At 47.6% G+C, this 17,455-nt stretch overlaps 1 protein-coding gene across 2 annotated transcripts in view; it reads left to right on the top strand.

Moving 5' to 3' along the window:
• TOPBP1 (DNA topoisomerase II binding protein 1) overlaps window positions 1-15,931 on the top strand; it is a 318,299-nt gene extending 302,368 nt beyond the window's left edge. For both annotated transcript variants that reach the window (XM_040434494.1, XM_040434495.1), the window contains exons 25-28: window positions 118-258; window positions 507-596; window positions 1,927-2,088; window positions 15,410-15,931. In XM_040434494.1, coding sequence (XP_040290428.1) covers window positions 118-258; window positions 507-596; window positions 1,927-2,088; window positions 15,410-15,544 — 528 coding nt within the window. In that variant the 3' untranslated portion in view covers window positions 15,545-15,931. The remainder of the gene's footprint in view (window positions 1-117; window positions 259-506; window positions 597-1,926; window positions 2,089-15,409) is intronic.
• The last annotated feature ends 1,524 nt before the right edge of the window (window positions 15,932-17,455 follow it).

Consider the following 17,455-nt stretch of genomic DNA (forward strand, 5'->3'; position numbering starts at 1 on the left):
GTGTGAAAGTAGCCTAATGCATTGCTGTTTTTATAAGACTGTTGTGTCAACAGGAAGGTTTTCTTTCTTCATCTTTTCTTATATTCTTGATTGACAAATGGATGTTTGTTCTTCCAGGAAGATGACTATGAATGGGGAAGCACTTCAGTATTGAATGCTGTCAGTGCCATTAATCCGCAACAACGTATGTTGGCCGAGGCAGCAATGAGGTGGAGGAAGAAGATACAGAGAATAAAGCAAGATACTGGCAGTGTGGAGGTCAGTTTATGCTTCAAAACCAAATTTGATTTGAAGTTTGTGGACTGAACTAAATAAGATGAAAGGGTTTTTTATCTAAGATATCAGTAGGATAAGCTATCACTTTATGATTGTTGGGGGCTCAGCCTTTAGGCAAACTACACATAGCCTGAGAATGAAGGGTAAGCAGTGCTAAATTGTAAATTGCCACTTATTTTTGTTATCTCCTAACATTGTCATTGTATTGAAATGTTGTGAAATCTTTTCAGGGAGCCTTCAGTGGATGGCGAGTTATATTAAATGTGGACCAAGCGAAAGAAGCTGGATTTAAACGTCTCCTGCAGTCTGGGGGAGCAAAGGTTTGTCTCCTGTTATGGTCTTGTTTCTGCTGAGTAAATTTCCCTCCAAAAACAGTTAATGTTCTAATTTTAAACGCTGGCAAAAAGTCTGTACACTCATGCCAAATTCACTGAATTCTGCCACTAACAGTATTAGGAAAAAATATGTATAATACTAATATGCATACATAAATGTGTAAACCTACACAAAGTAATACAAATTGGTCTTTTATTCATATAGAGGTCTGTTGATTCTTAAAATGGTTAAATAGTTAAAATAAAGAGGGTCATTCATTATCCAGAAATACGCCTATATTAGACATATTTCTAGCGCAGATTGCGACTTTTCCTCGTTTGTAAGGAAGCTCGCTTACATTTAGACTTGCGCTGAAGTTATGTAGAGGCCGGCAACTTTTCATTACTTGGGCAGATCCACCGCCAGGGGGTTATAAAGACCGGCGTCCTAATAAATGACCCGCAAAGATTTTTTATTGCATATTTGTCCTAGATTTTTATTTATTTTTTTAACTTCCCCAATCCAGCGATACCAGTGAAGAAATCTGTACTTACTTAATGCTGCTCAGTTCCAGGTCCCAGGCTGTCTTCACTGAACTTCTGGTCCATCAACTTCCTGCATGGGTGGGGTCACATGTACGGCTGCAGCCAATGACTAGCCTCAGTGAAGACTTGGCGCCTGGGAACATGTCATTGCTGAAGCAAGTCATTGGCCGCAGCGGTCTGCATTATCCACTCTGTGCAGGGAGTTGACATGAGAACTTGAAGTTCAGCAAAGACAGCCCGGCACAACTGAGCAGTAGGGAGGGGATAAGTGTAGCTTTCTTCACTTTTTTTCTAGTTAAATAGAATTGATTCATAAGTAAGCAAAATACACCTGTTCCCCATGAAAGAGGAATTCTGGGATATCATTTATTCAAACTCCTCATGGGGAATTGATCAAGCCTCGCACTACAGAATTCTGGCTTTAAAAGTTTGCAGAATAGGACTTTGCGACTTTTTGGGCTTATCTGCATACAAATTCTGAGGACATTTGCATTTTCCCACCACCACTCACTCCAGTTTTGAAATGTTTACACTTTTACATTTGTCAACTGCAACTTTTTAAAACGTAACAAATTGTTGTGGCTATACTGGAACATATTTTTACAGGGGGAGGTTTACTTTAAAAAACAAGTCATAGGTAGCCAGCATCCTTTCGAGTGACAGTAGCTTGTCACAGATTACTTCTTCTGTCTGCGCCTTCGTTTCTGGTATAGTGGATGTGCTCCTTGCATGTTGGTAACTGGTGTAATATCTGCTCCATGTGTCTTTTTTGTCTTTTATATGTTCCTAGGTATTTGCTGGCCATTCCTCCTCTCTGTTTAAGGAAGCAACTCACTTGTTTGCAGATTTTAGTAAGCTGAAACCTGAAGATGCAAAAGTCAATATATCTGAAGCTGCAGCACAAGGGGTGAACTGTTTAAAGCCAGAGTACATTGCAGATTACCTAATGAAGGTTTGTGGAGTGAGGAAAAAAAATATATTTTCTTTTTACATGTGCATCTCAATAAATTTTTAATATCATCGAAAAGTAAATTTATTTCAGTAATTCAAAAATTATAACTCATATATAAATTCATTACAAACCGAGTGATCTATTTCAAATGTTTATTTTAATGTTGATTATGGCTTACAAGTAATGAAAACCCAAAAGTTAGTATCTCAGATGATTAGAATAAGACCAATTAAAAATTATTTTTAATACAGAAATATTGGCCTACTGAAAAGTATGTACAGTATATGCACTCAATACTTGGTCAGAGCTCCCTTTGCATGAATTACTGCATTAATGAGGCATGACATGGCAGAGATCAGCCTGTTGCATTGCTGAGGTGTTATGAAAGCACAGGTTGCTTTGATAACAGCCTTCACCTTGTCTGCATTGTTGGGTCTGGTCAGGTGTGTTTGCTGGCCAATGAAGCACAGTGATACCTTGGTTATTAAACCAGGTATTGGTAATTTTGGCAGTGTGGCCAGGTGCAAAGTCCTGCTGAAAAATGAAATTGTCATCTCCATAAAGCTTGTCTCAGTGGAAAGTATGAAGTGCTTTAAAATTTCCTGGTAGACGGCTGCGCTGACTTTGGACTTGATACAACACAGTCGACCAACACCAGCAGCTGACACTGCTCCCAAGCCATCTTTCACTGTGGAAACTTCAGACTTGTCCTCAAGCAGCTTGGATTGTGTGCCTCTCCACTCTTTCGCCAGACTCTGGGATCTTGATTTCCAAATGAAATGCAAACTTTACTTTTATCTGAAAACAGGACTTTGAACCACTGTTTACAGTCAAGTCCTTTTTCTCCTTAGCCCAGGTAAGACGCTTCTAACGTTGTCTCTGGGTCATAAGTGGCTTGAGACAAGGAATGTGACAGTTGTAGCCCATGTCCTGGATACGTCTGTGTGTGGTGGCTCTTGAAGCACTGACGCCAGCCACAGTCCACTTCTTGTGAATCTTCCCCAATTTCTTGTATGGTCTTTTCTTGACAATTATTTCAAGGCTGTGGTTATCCCTGTTGCTTGTGCACCTTTTTCTACCACACTTTTTCCTTCCACTCAACTTCCCATTAATATGCTTGTATACAGCACTCTGTGACTGTCTTCTGGACAACTGCCAAGTCTACAATATTGAACTTTTTCACAATATTCTAATTTTCTCAGATACTTGCTTTTGAGTTTTCATTAGCTGTAAGCAATAATAATCAACATTAAAATAAATATAAAGGCTTTGAAATAGATCACCCTGTGTAATGAATCTATATTGTATATGAGTTTAACTTTTTCAATTGAATTACTGAAATAAATTAACTTATCAATGATATTCTAATTTTTTGAGATGCATCTGTAAACTTTTACAATTCCATGTTCTGCTCTTCTGAAGGGATGCATGCTGTTGTGCAAAATCAAAACGGATCCGTTTAAGTCCGATATTGAGAACCTCTGCCGGCTCTCAATACCGGAATTAATACAAGAGTGAAAGTAGCCTAACTCTGCATTGTGGCATACCTCCACTATTCCTTCTGGCATTATATAAATCAGTTGGGCGTTACATAGTCTGACACTGTCAACAGTGGTTGGTTGGCGAGTGTCTAGGGGGCCTAGGGACAAAACCCAATGACAAAGGTAACATCCAGTTAGGGGAATATATTTGGTAAAACAGACATGTCAGAATGAGATAAACTGTTTAAAAACCACTAATAGCATAGTTTTATGGCAGTCATTAAGGGGCCTAAATTTATAGAAAATGTGTCATCAGGAAATTACTAATTAACCACCTGTTTTATTCCAGTCCAGCTTCAGCAGTGGGAAAAGTAGCTGAATGGTAGCAGCTAGAAACATGCAACAGTTGTTGTTTGAAAGCTGATATTCCAAGCTTTCAGACAATATGACAGCAATCTGTTCAGTACAGGGGAAGATATCACTGACAGAAATCGGCAAACTGTGAATGCAGCTGAAAGTGAAAGTAAAAACAGGTTTTACCCGCGATTATTCCCGTCTCGATTTCTAATAATGATTTCTCCTTTGTTGCTTGGACTTTAGCTGTCATTTTGGTCTTGAAAGCCGGGAATGTCAGCTTTCTAACAAGACCAGTTACATGTCTCTAGCTGCTACCATTCAGGAGATTAGCAGCATCTAAAGCAGCCCTCCCCCTCCAGTTAGCTACTTTTCCCACTGCCCGAGTTGGACTCTGGCAAAACGGTTAGGTGTTTAAATCACATTTCTCACTCGTATCATTGGGGGACACAGAACTGTGGGTATAGCTGCTTGCTGCCACTAGGAGGCGACACCAGGCTGAAAAAGACTTAGCTCCTCCCCTGCAGGCTATACCCCCTCCAGCCTGGAGAGAGCATGTCAGTTTTTTTGCTTAGTGTCTGTAGGAGGCAGACCTCCTTGCTTAATGCAGGGCGACTTACTTTATTATTTTTTCTTTTTTTACGTTTTGGGAAACAGAGTCGCCTAGCCACTCTATCTACCCCGGGACCAAGGCTGGTGTTGGAATCCCTCACCGCCCGACCTCCCCAAGAAGAAAAGGTGGACCAGGGCAGCCCAGCTCCCCTGCTTCCCGCCAGCCAAGGGGTCACCTGAATCCGGCAAGACCCCCGCCATTCCAGTCTCCTGCCACTTCGTGTGCCAGCTGCTGAACAGGTGACCCTGCTGGTAAGCTGAGGAGGGGTGTAGAGAAGAGGATGAAGATGGGGTGAGTAGTCCGGATTAGGTGAGTCCCCTATCGTAAAGTCCACTTGCCCTTAGTCTCTCGGTCTGCCCCGTTTCTCCCGGCCTGCGGGGTGGCTCACGCAGCCGGTAACTTCAAGCGTGCGCCTTCCGCGCTTCATTATGGTTTCTACCGTCCGACCGGGTGTGCTCCCCGATCAGCAGGGCGCCGCACTTTATTCGTCCTGCCGGTATGCACACCCGGGTGCCTGCGAGCGCCGCTCTGGGTCCCGCCATTCCCCGGCTGAGTGGACAAATTTAGGTCCCGGCTTCTCTTCGGGCCTACCTGTCTCTCTGCCCACGCTCAAGCGGGCACATTCTGCGCACCGGTTCAGGTCCCATTGTGCTCCAGCCGACTGGCAGTGCTTCCCGTTCGGCCGTGCACCAAAACTACTAGGCCGCACCTTATTTTTCAGGTAAGGGGGGAGGCAGGTCCATCTCTCTGGCAAGATTTCTTCCCACCTAGCTGTTCCCCTTCCCCCGGAGTACACTTAGCTCCGCCCCCGGTCCTCAAGGCAATATTAACCCTTCCTGGCCAGGACCAGATTATCCGGGGTTGCTGTCTGCAGGCAAAGTGCCTTATTATTGAATAATTCAACCCCTTCCTGTCTCTTGTCCACTTGAGACTGGGGCATCACAGTTTTATTTAAAAAAAAATGTGCACTATACAGGTCCCGCCCCTCAGCGCACATCGCATGACCACCCTGACTGTGTGGTACTAAACTGGGCCCGTGCCTTATCCCAGACAGTGGAGGATCTCTCTGTTTCCCAATCCGCCCTCTGGGGCCGTCTGGTTGATAATTCTCCACCTGCGCAAATCCAGTGGAGGACATCTGAAGGATTCCCAATCCGCCCTCCGGGGCCGTTTGGTTAATAATTCTCCACCTGCGCAATGTAATGGAGGACCTCTGGAAGTTCCCAATCCACCCCCTGTGTCGTTTGGTTGATAATGCAACACCTGCGCACTGTAATGGAGGACCTCTGGAAGTTCCCAATCCATCCTCGGGGGTCGTTTGCACCCCCCGCGCAATCCGGAGTCGACTTTTAGAAGTTCCTATTCCACCTCCCGGGTAGTTTAGTTGACAAATCCCCACCGGCACAGCCTGAAAATGCCATGGGCAAGATTCTAAGGGGTAGAACTGCGCACAAGCGGGCCAGAGCAGGACATATTCCTCCTCGGTCACCTCCGCACCCCCACCCTTCCTCCCTAGGGTGACGCTCAGTCGCACCCTCCCTCCCTATGCATTAACCTCTTCCATAGGTGGCATTATAGCATTATCACTGGTTACAGTGTTTACTGTACGCATTACCTTCTTACTTAGGTGGAGTAATTGCACTGGGTACAAAACTCGCCATATGCACTACCCCCTTCCATAAACGGCGTAATTTCACTGCCATGGGATTCGGTTACTGCCGTATGCATTACCCCCTTCCATAGATGGCGTGCTTGCACGACTTGGTTGGGGGCGCAAAGATGTCGATCTCTGTCCGCTCAGGGGGGTTACACAGCAACACTCATCTGTCCTAGATACCCCCCATTCTCATGGGTCTCCACCATTCAGGTGGGTCATGGTATTGGTTCTCAACAACATGTTGCGTGTACACCATTGCACAGAATTTTGTGATTACGATCCAGTGAGCCGAGTGTTGCACTGACTGTATGCTCTGTCCACCAACCCTCCTTATCTAGGTGACGTGGTTGTGTTGGCACTCTGGATTAGCTGCTACAGCGTCTTTATCGTGCATGGCATTGGGGGACACAACACCATGGGTATATGTCCAACTACCACTAGGAGGCGACACTAGACATAAAAAGTGTTGGCTCCTCCCCGTTGGGCTATACCCTCTCCACAGGCACTAGACAGATCAGACTTGTTCTAGTGTCCGTAGGAGGCAGACCTGACCTGCCCTTTTTGCGCAGGTCATCCTGCTACTTTTTTATTTTATTTTTTCTTCAATCTTTTTTTCTCTTCTCTGCAGGTTCCAGCCTGCGGCAGGGGTGGCTCCATCGTGTTCCACTTTAGTTGCCCCCCTGCGGGCGCGTACTCAGGTACCTGGCAGCCACCCAGTCCCCAAATCTGCTTCCGCAGTGGAATTCCGGCAGTCCCACGGTTCCCGTGTTGAGTCCGCCGAGGGGGTGGTTATTGCTGCGCCTGAAGACGTCTGAGGGTGAGTATGTTCCTTTAGCTTAGGGTCTCCCATCCTCCTCCCCGGGCCTGGGCATGTTCCCCCCTCTCCTCTCTTCCCGGATACCTGCATCTGTTAGCTGTATCCTGGCCCCAGAAGCCCCCTGGCCTTCCGTTTTTTCTCCTCTGGGGGTCGCTTCTCCAGTTTTCTCCCCCACCTGGCCCCCGTTCGTCGCAGCAGCTCCGGAGCACTTCCGTGATTGCGGCCGTTCGTTCCTGGCCGCGCTCTACTAATCGAGGCCCCGGCTTTTCGGGCCTACTAGGCCTCAACTCCCCGCCCACTTTCTGGCTTCCCGGTCTTGCTCCGTCACCTCCCCTCCATGGGGGGAGCCTGGGAGGGGCCTCGCCTGCCTGCCCGCCCATTCCAGCTCCAGGTTCCCTGCTCTTCTCAGAGGGGCGGTTCTTCCTCCGGCTGTCGGCTCCTTCTCTGATGACACTGGGTCGCCATCTTCTGCTCTCCTGCATGGGGCGCGCTGCACAGCTCCTGGGGTCTGGTAGGCAGCCTCTGGCTGATTTGCTCTGCAGGCTCCTTCCCCCCCCCCCCCCCCTACTCTCAATTGCTGCGTTCTCCTGCAGCCCTGCACCTGTTCTATAGCTGCTGCAGCACCTCTTGGGAACGTGGCATCTGGGGACAGATAGGACAGCCCTGCTGCTCTATGAGGGCCTCTTCCCCCTGACTCCCTATCGGATCGCCACGTATTTCACGTGCGTCCGTTGTCTACGGAGGTTTCCATGTGGTCGGCTTGTCCTCCTCTCCCACCCTTTTGTGTAGGTGTTCCCTAATGGGCTCCCTCCCTGTCCAACCATGGGAACCTTGCCTGATTCGCCCAATCCCTGGCGGAGTCGCTGGAGCGCTACCTACAAATTGCGGTATGCCCCCCCCCCCCCAGGTTCCTCCTTGCAAATGGGCCACGCTCACGCTCTGATACAGGGTCACGTAAGGAGTAACCCACGGACCTTCCTTGGGTGGTCTCAACTAGCTTCCACCCCTCCTCGGCATCCTCGGGTCGCCCAGGACAGGGCTGAGGCTGGTGACGAAGCCTTCTCTGTCAGTTGCCTCTGGGGACACCTCTGCACCGATTCCCTCGGAACAGAGCATCAGGCGGTCTTCCACCATGCAGAATCCCTCTGTGAGGTCTAGACAAACGTGCACGGTGGAACCTACCCTACCCAGGTTTGTTGCCCCTCTAGTGGAGGGGGAGACCTCTTTCGGATGGCGCTCTCCTGCCTGCACAGGTAATTACCGCACAGGTAAGGCAGCCGTCACCGTGCTTAACAACTGGGACACCTACTCGGTGTCTCTGGTACGTGCGCCCTCGTAGGCTGTACACGACAGACCTTCCTGGTTCCCCTATCCAGGGGCTATGTTCTAGGCAAGCTGATAATTCAGGCAAACGCCTCTTGTAGGGTTGGTAACCCTTCTCTGCCTCTAAAGGTTCTTTTGTAGTGCCTGTACCAGAGAATACAGGCTGGCTTCTATTGCCGTGGCGATTACATCTGTCTGTTTCCAGCCGCCTTGTTACTTCCATAGGTACTGTAGCCATTACTCCTGGCTGGCTCTATGGTGTTCCATGCGGCACTATTTCCCCCTACCGGGCGAGATATACAGACCGCTTTCAATTGCCATAGCAATTGCACCTGTCTGTTTCCAGCCACCTTGCTCCCTTCATGGGTAGAGTACCTACACCATCTCCTGATGCTGTATCCAATATCCCTAGCGGTCTCTATTGTGTTCCGTGCGGCACTATTTCTCCCTTTCGGGCGAGATTATAGAGGCCACTCTCAATTGCTGTTGCAATTGCCTCTGTTTGGTTCTGGTGGGCACCAGGCTGCCACCTTGCTCCCTTCATAGGTAGAGTACCTTCACTATCTCCAGAGGCTGTTGCCGTTGCTCCTAGCTGGCCTTATGGTGTACCTTGCGGCACTATCTCTCCCTTACCGGTCGAGATATTGAGGCCACCTTGTATTGCCGTGGCCACTGCACCTACCTCTTCATAGTGTACAGCAAACAGCCATCTTACTCCCTTCTTAGGTAGAGTTCCTGCACCGTCTCTGTTGCTGCAGCCGTTACACCTGTCTGGCTCTATGGTGTGCTATGCGACCCTGTTTCCCTCTTTTCAGGTGAAATGGAGGGCCTCCTTCAGTTGCCATTGCACTTTCTTAATTGTGGTCTGCTCCTGTCGTTCTTTGTGACACCGTGCGGCCCTATTTTTCCATTCCCGAGTAGAATATAGGTACCATTGCTAACGCGGCAGCCGTTGCACTTCTCTGGTCCTAGGGTGCACCATGCGGCCACATCGCTCTAATCTTAAATATAGTACCTCTACCATCTCCAGATGCTGTACCCATTGCACCTGTCTGGTCATATCTCTACACTACACGGCCGTATTTCTACTTTACAGGTTGAGGACCCGTAACCTCCAAATGGGGTCGCATTCCCGGATGCTGTGGTTTTGTTTCCACTCTCCTTAGAGTGCAACATGCAGCCACTTTACCTCCGGTTTTAGACGTGTATTTTTTAGTACCCACGTGCTGGGCCCTATGGTGCAATCTGTGGCCCATACAGTTTCTGTATTTCTGGGTGCTTCCTTCCCCGGGCTCTAATCTGTGCTGCGGATGTTGGTTTCTTCCCTTTTTCGTTCTTTCATACATCTGCCACTCCGTTACTGTCGTGCTCTATGTTCTCCTTGTACTTTCTCAAGGCACTGTCCACAACAGGCCATCCTGGTTCAGCATGTACATGGTAACCATATTTGGCAGGAGTGGGCCAGCCCAACCCCCACCTCCACCTTGTCGGTCTAGTGCTACTTCTGGTGTACCCAGTATATGGCTGATCTGTTCTGATCTGGTGGGTGGTCCACATACAACCACGCTCCCTACACCATGGCCAGGTGGTTGTTGGCTTTTGTGCTAGGGTTGCTATGGCCATCCCTATAAAATACTGCTGTCTGCTGCACTCCGCGTTCCCCATATTATAAGGAGTACCCGCGTTGTTTTCTCTTACAAAGCGGACCATTCCTGGTGGAGTACAGTGATCTCCACTGGATCTTCTCCTTGTTGGGGTGCGTAGCTTGGTGAGCACCGGCCGCTGCAGCAGTTTTCGGCCATCACTGGATGTCCTCCGCCACACGGAATCCCTCTGGGGTCAGCGACATTATCCTCGCTGGACGGTCCTCCCCGATGATTCAGGGACAGAACCACTGATTGCCACACACCTGCCTGGTGGGTGAATTTTCTGCTGATTGCTCTGGCATTTGACAGGGTTACGTAGTTCCTTCTGGGTCCGGGTGTTCCCTTATATTCTCTGCTTAGTTGTACTATCTAACAGAGGGGAGTCCCCTTCGACCTTGCTATTGTCTGTGCCTGTCAGGTACTTTCTCCCCCGGGGAGTTTTCTGTATGTCTGTCGCAGCTGGTTTCTACATTTCGTGTAGTCACACCCGTTTCTTTTATAGCGACTTCGCCATATGCATATGGGTGTCTGTTGTTTTAGTGGTACAACCCAAGCCGCTGTACTTGCCCTCCCCGAGATAATGTAGCGGATTGCTAGCCACTATTCTTAGAATGGCTAGTTGTCCATGGCCGATTCCTTCCCCTATGGTGGTTCTTTTCATTTTTTCTTGGATATTCTGTTTTTTGTTGTCCTCTGGTGGTTCAGTTCCCCGTTTTGTTGTCCTCTGGTGGTTTCTCGTCCCCGTTCATTTGACCACACAGATTCTGTATGATAATCGTTGTTTGGGAGGGGCCTGGGTTAATTGTTCCCCTTGTGGGTTCCAATAGCCTTGTGGACCTCTAGGGATTCGTGTCTATCCTCCCATCCTCCCACGTCAAGTACCTGGTGTTGAGTGGTTTGGTGCTACGGTTTGCATTTCCACCTTATGGTCTCCTTCGGGAGGGATTTCCTCCTGTTTGTAGAACCTTCCTCCTTAGATTGTTAGGAGTACTCCCCTTCTCCTCCCATGTCCCTCAGTCCAGTGTGTTCCTGCTGAGATTTCCTGGGCCTGCATCTCCCTCATACTTCATTTGGCCGGAGTTTCTCCGGTCTTGCGCTTCTCGGCGATATTTTGTTTTCAGAGGCTCGTTCCTCGTCTCCTGGTTTTGGGATGCAGGTCTTATCTTATCTTATCTTTTTTCCTGGCCTTTACTTACAACCCCCTCCCTTTCCAAGGGTTGGCGGTTTCCCTTAGTGCCTTTGGGGTTTTCACCTTTCAATAGGGCGCTTAACTTCATCGCCTGCTTCGCGGTGGGGGGGAGACCTGCTCACTTCATTGTGAGCCTTGCTATGGCTTCCCTCGCTCCAGTGTGTCCCTGCTGAGATTTCCGGGGCCTGCATCTGGTCCCCCTTTTTCCCTGATACTTCGTTTGGCCAGAGGTTCTCCGGTCTTGCGCTTCTCAGCGATATTTTGTTTTTAGAGGCTCGTTCCTCGTCTCCTGGTTTGGGGATGCAGGTCTTATCTTTTCTCTTCTCTTTTCCTGGCTTTTACTTGCAACCCCCTCCCCTTCCAAGGGTTGGCGGTTTCCCTTAGAGCCTTTGGGATTTTCTCCTTTCAATGGGGCGCTTAACTTCTTCACCTGCTTTGCGGTGAGGGGAGACCTGCTCCCTTCACATGTGAGCCTTGCTATGGCTTCCCTCACTCGTTTGGCCTTCAGTGATTCCATGTTTCCTTGCTCCCCCGGCCTGTCAGGGGTTGGCCTCAGGGTATTTGTGCTTTCGCCTGAGACGATTAGAATGTTAGGTGCTCCAATACGCGGTGCTGTCCTACTTTCTCTCCAGCCTTCGGCTGACCTGGGTGTTCCCCTTTGCCTTCTTTGTGCATTTGTGTTGTTCACCCAGGCATTTGTCCTGGGATGCTGGCAGTCTTCACTGTGGCTTCCTTGGGGTTTCTCCCTTGTTATGAGGCTTCTTGCCTATTCCGTGCTTTTCTACTGTTGGGTCACGTGGTTCTCCCGCTCCTGTATGCCCAACAGGTGGCATGGCTGTTCTTTTCCCACCCTCGGGGACTGCTTTGGGACGTCCCATGGTGCTGTGTCCCCCAATGCCATGCACGAGAAAGTAGGATTTTTTTGTACTCAACGTAAAATCCTTTTCTCGTAGTAGGCATTGGGGGACACAGATCCCACCCTATGTTTTTTACTTCCGCTTCTCCGGGCTGGTCTCTTGATCTTTCCCGGTACGTGAGTTGTTGGTTCCTTGCCTTTCTTCTCTCTCCTACTGCTTTTGGTACAAACTGATCTGTCTAGTGCCTGTGGAGAGGGTATAGCCCAACGGGGATGAGCCAACACTTTTTATGTCTAGTGTCGCCTCCTAGTGGTAGTTGGACATATACCCATGGTGCTGTGTCCCCCAATGCCTACTACGAGAAAAGGATTTTACGGTGAGTACAAAAAATCCTACTTTTCCTCCGCAGGTGCAGTTGTCACGCTAATGCTGGAGATCGTAGTCGCTGCAGTGGGGTAACCCCCTCAGATAGGGGTTCTACCATGGCGCTGGTTTCGGCGGTTACTTCTGTTCAGCGCCCTTACCAGGTGGAGTGTTTAAGGTTAGCCCTACTTAATTGGGGCAGTATGGTACCATGGCTCCTACGGGATGTCCTCAGGCCCCCCTCAGCTTGCTCTGGTGGGGCATGCTGTAGCTACTACTGTATAAGGGGTATTTGCGTTACCACTACTTACAGCTCCTTCGTCAGGTGACGGATTCTTCTAGCTCTGGAATCGGTGGCCTCTACTGTGTAGCCTCCTCCCCAGCTGGAGTATGGCATTAGAATTACATTTGTGGCTCTCCTTATATGGCCTCCTCTTCAGGCTGAGTTTTGACCTATCACTGGATTCTGTGGCTACTTCTGTATAGCGCCAGTCTCAGATGGGAATAGACTTTACCCCTAGCCTCTTACTCATTTACTCTACCGATAATTGTTCTGACAACTGTTGTCCTTCTGTCGTCACACAAGGGTTGCGATTGCATAATTGCTATAGCTGATCAGCGCCTCGCTTCGGGCGCGCTGTGCTCGGTAGCTTAGTCCCTACGGCACTTGTCTATCACTAGGTTGCCGTTAAAGCGGGACTTGGTTGCTATAGTTGCTACCTCTCTTCAGTCATAAGTAATGACTACGTCATGTCGGCCCGATGGTGGTCATACCCTTCATTGCTCATTCCGTGGGTGGACTACTAGTCTCCCCACGCCAGGCAGAGCGGGTGGCTGTCACGCCTTGCCACCGGGTTTCGTTTTTACATGGAACACCCTCTCTATTCTTCTCCCTCATTGAGCTGAATGGTTGTCCGTCTCCCCCTTCTGTCTACCTGACCAGTAGCCATGTGTGGTATGGCTCGGGAATCCCAGCTCAAATTTTTCCTATGTGACCAGAGTATCTCGTATTCGGTGGGGGCGTTGGACGTAGTCACCGCACTCCATCCAGCAGGAGTATTTCTCTAATCTTGGTCCTGCTCATTTGTCACCCCAAGCAGAGTTGCCACACTGTCAACATATGGTCGCTGACGAGGCGTCCCATCGCCGGTGATTCTCACATCGGCTTTACTACCTATCTCCAAGGTATTGGTTCTCTGGCCTGCAGTTGGGCATGCCTGATTCAGACTTTTTTTCTTTGTGGTTTATCAAGCAGCTTCTTTCACTAGAAGTCTCACCACAAGCCCCTACGGCTCTGGGGGCATCGGTCTACCTATTTACAGCTCCTAGGGAGCGTTTTTCTTTACCAAAGGAGGATCCTGCGGCTCTGGATTTTTGGTTCTGCTTCCAGAATTGCGGCCGGGTATCCAGCTTCATCCAAACGTCCTGTGGGTCGTTTGGTGGCGAATCTCTGAGTTGGTAGCGCCTTGTACGTGCATTTTATCTTGTCATGCACCCACATAAGGCGTGCTCCGACCAATACCTTCTTTTTTTGCCGAAGGTAGTCACCACCTTCCACTTCATCACGAACATGGTTTTCCTTCCTTCTCCCTCACATTCTAGAGAGCGGGCTCTCCATCAGCCATGAGATTGGGCTCTAAGGTTTGCTGGTCCATGTGTAGCTTTTTCCGCTGTACAGACTCTTACCAGTTTTTTTTTCTGGAGGTCCTTGTAAAGGCTTGGCGGCCTCCAAGGGGACGTTCCAGGTGGATCTGTTTGATAGTTGCTGGGACAGCCTGGCGAAGTTATGGCCCACCCAACTAGCAGTCGGCGCTTCTTGGGTTCATCTCCACCATGCATTAGTTTTACAGTTGGATAAGGCAGTGTCTTGGTCTTCACCAAGTTGGACCAGGTACTTTCCTAGGCATCAGCGGATGCTGCTCTGGGCCGCAAGGTCTTGCAGGCGGCAGTGGATGGGCAGTGGAGTGCTTTAGGACGTACCACGGTCCTGTGTCCCCCAATGATACAAGCGAGAAAACGAGATTTTTGTGAACTCACCTGTAAAATCTCTTTCTCGCTTAGGTCATTGGGGGACACAGCACCCACCCAGTATTTTTTATTGTTGGTGGTGGTGGTGGTGGTGGTGGTTAGTTGCCGGTCGGGTATTCAGCTCTGGTTCGCTCCCGCCGGCATTTGTTGCGTTCTCTTTTGCTTCGCACATGTTTCTACTGCTCCTACTGCTGGGGCACAAACTGACATGCTCTCTCCAGGCTGGAGGGGGTATAGCCTGCAGGGAGCTAAGTCTTTCAGCCTAATGTCGCCTCCTAGTGGCAGCAAGCAGCTATACCCACGGTCCTGTGTCCCCCAATGAACTAAGCTAGAAAGAGATTTTACAGGTGAGTTCACAAAAATCTCGTTTTTTTATGTAAAACATTTTTTTAGAGATTTCTTAAATATAAAATTTAATTTCGCTGTGTAATGTCAGTGGCTACTAAGTCTAATAATACCCAGAGCCTTCCTGTTCGGTACAGATCTCCTTTCGGTAGTTATCTACTTAGCACAGGCAGGATTACAATGAAAGATAATAACACGGGATCCACCGTTCACATTAGGTAATTGTCACAACTTATTTACTTCCTTTTTGTAGAGTGACCTCTGCACAGGTCCATAGAACATGTCTAGAAAACTCTCCCATAGAAATCAGTGAGTCCCCTCCAGGCTATTGTATGTATGGGCCATGTGGCTGCTGTACAGCTTCTCTAAACAAGAAGTCTTGACATATTAGGCTTAGTGGCCAGTGTGAAAACTGATTTTATTGATGGTGACATGGAAAATGGTAAAAAAAAAGTATGTTTACATAAATGAACTTATATAAACTATAATTCATTTTCTGGTGACACATCCCTTTAAAGCTGTATTACACCGCATGGAAATGTTGAGTGGGGCTAAAAAATTATTATAACCAATTAAGACCAAAATATCAAGGGGTTAAAAATTAACTTCTTCTATACCATCTTATTCTCTGTTCCCTTGTATTCCTAGGAACCACCCCCTCCTCCCAGCAGCTATTGTCTCCCAGCTGCTGCCCCCTATCTACAGGTTGCAAACAACACAGTATCCCGAAAAAGGAAAAACTCTGAAGAATCCAACGATGTGAAAAGATCTAGGCTGTATTAAATACAGTATTTGTATGTAATGTATAATTTGTGTGTTTTTATCAATTCTATGTTCATTTGATTTGTATAAAACTATTTTTATTAATAATAAAAAGTAATGTAGCTGTGCTACTTCTGTATTATATGACTTCCTTTTACTTGTCACGCCTATGACTCACTTACTGTCTCTAGAATAGACCTGATCCCTGTACTACTGTACCTGTCTCATCAAATATTCTTATATTGTATGGATGGTGAGATTATCCTTCTGTCATTGTGGTATGTAGATATCTATGAATTCATATTTTAATAAATTTTTATTTTTGGCCATTACTTGAGCATCTGTCTTAGGGCTCATTCAGATGGTCGTATGCTGTCCGCAAAAATGCGGATCCGTTTTTTTGCAGATTAGATGCTGTCCCATTCATTTCTATGGGGCCCTTTTCTTCCATTACTCGGCTCAGCAAAATAATGAAACATGTCCTATACTTGTCAGTGAAAATCGGGACATGGCCCTATTGAAGTCTATGGATCAGCAAAAAAACAGAATGCAATCTGTTTTTTTGCGGACATGCTGAACTGTCTGCCAAAAACGGATCCGCATTTTTGCGGACAGCATACGGCCGTCTGAATGAGCCCTTAGGTCCGCAATGCACGGGCACCGACCGTGGCCCAACCGCATGGGGATCGTGGAACCATTTACTTGAATGGGTCCGCGATCCCTCCGTTCCGCAAAAAGAGCATGTTCTATCTTTTTGTGGTGTGGAGGCACGGAACGGAACCCCAGAAAGCACTCCATAGTGCTTCGGTAGTGTTCCGTTCCGTGCTACCATTCGGCATCTCCAGATTTGCGGACCCATTGAAGTGATTGGGTCCGCATCCATAATGCAGAATGCACACGGAACGGTGCCCATGTATTGCGGATCCGCAGCACACGTTCGTGTGAACGAGCCTTTACGTTGTACATTTCATAGAACTTTTTAGAATACAGTGAAAGAAACTACATGTACCTCCTGAGTGTAAATTTAGTTTCTATATAATAAAACATTAATTGGAATTCTTAAGGTTGACTTTTATAATATTATTGTAAAGGTGGAATTATTGCATAGGACTTAAGATTTGATTGAAAGTCATTGTTTCTCATGGAATTTTATGTTCATACGTAAATTAGCATTAGTTTAGCTGGCTAAACATCTTAACATTTTCATCAGAAAATGACCTATACTTCGCTATCTAACCATAAAATCCTGCAGTTTTCGCACTGGCCAGTAAGCCTAATAGGGGTAATTTCTTGGTCTTAGAATGAAGGATAAGACAGGATCTACCATTCACAATAGATGATTGTCAAATCTTATCTATTTTTTCCTTGTACTGTACAAAGACCTCTACATAGGTCACAGAGCATGCCTAGAAAACTCTTCCATAGAAGTCAGAGTCCCCATCCAGACCATTGTCTATGGCCATAGGGCTGCCGTAAAGCAATTTTCTTAATGCTTTCTAAATGCTATTAAGAACAGCTCAGACAAGATGGCAGACTCCATAATCATTTTCAGAAAATAGAATAAAAAAATCTTCAATCAGAAAATAGGATGTGTTGCTATCTGGTTTTAACTGGCAAAAAAATAATAATTTGGTGACACATTCCCTTTAATACCTCAGCTCGTTCAGTAGTAAGCAAATTCTCCCCGACTAGCCCCATAGACATGCATGTGTTCTCAGTGGAGAGAGAGGGAACAAGCTGCTGCCAGACACCTAGTGGCAGCCTGTCTCTATTATGAACAAAGGATTGGGCATGTTGAAATCCACCATACTCAGTCCTTCTTTCCCACTACATATCCAGTCAGGATACCCTCATTTACCTTAGATCAGGCATGCTCAACCTGTGGCCCTCCAGCTGTTGCAAAACTACAACGCCCATCATTCCCGGACAGCC

This window comes from Bufo bufo, chromosome 5 (genome assembly GCF_905171765.1).
Source record: "Bufo bufo chromosome 5, aBufBuf1.1, whole genome shotgun sequence".
Lineage (NCBI taxonomy): Eukaryota > Metazoa > Chordata > Amphibia > Anura > Bufonidae > Bufo > Bufo bufo.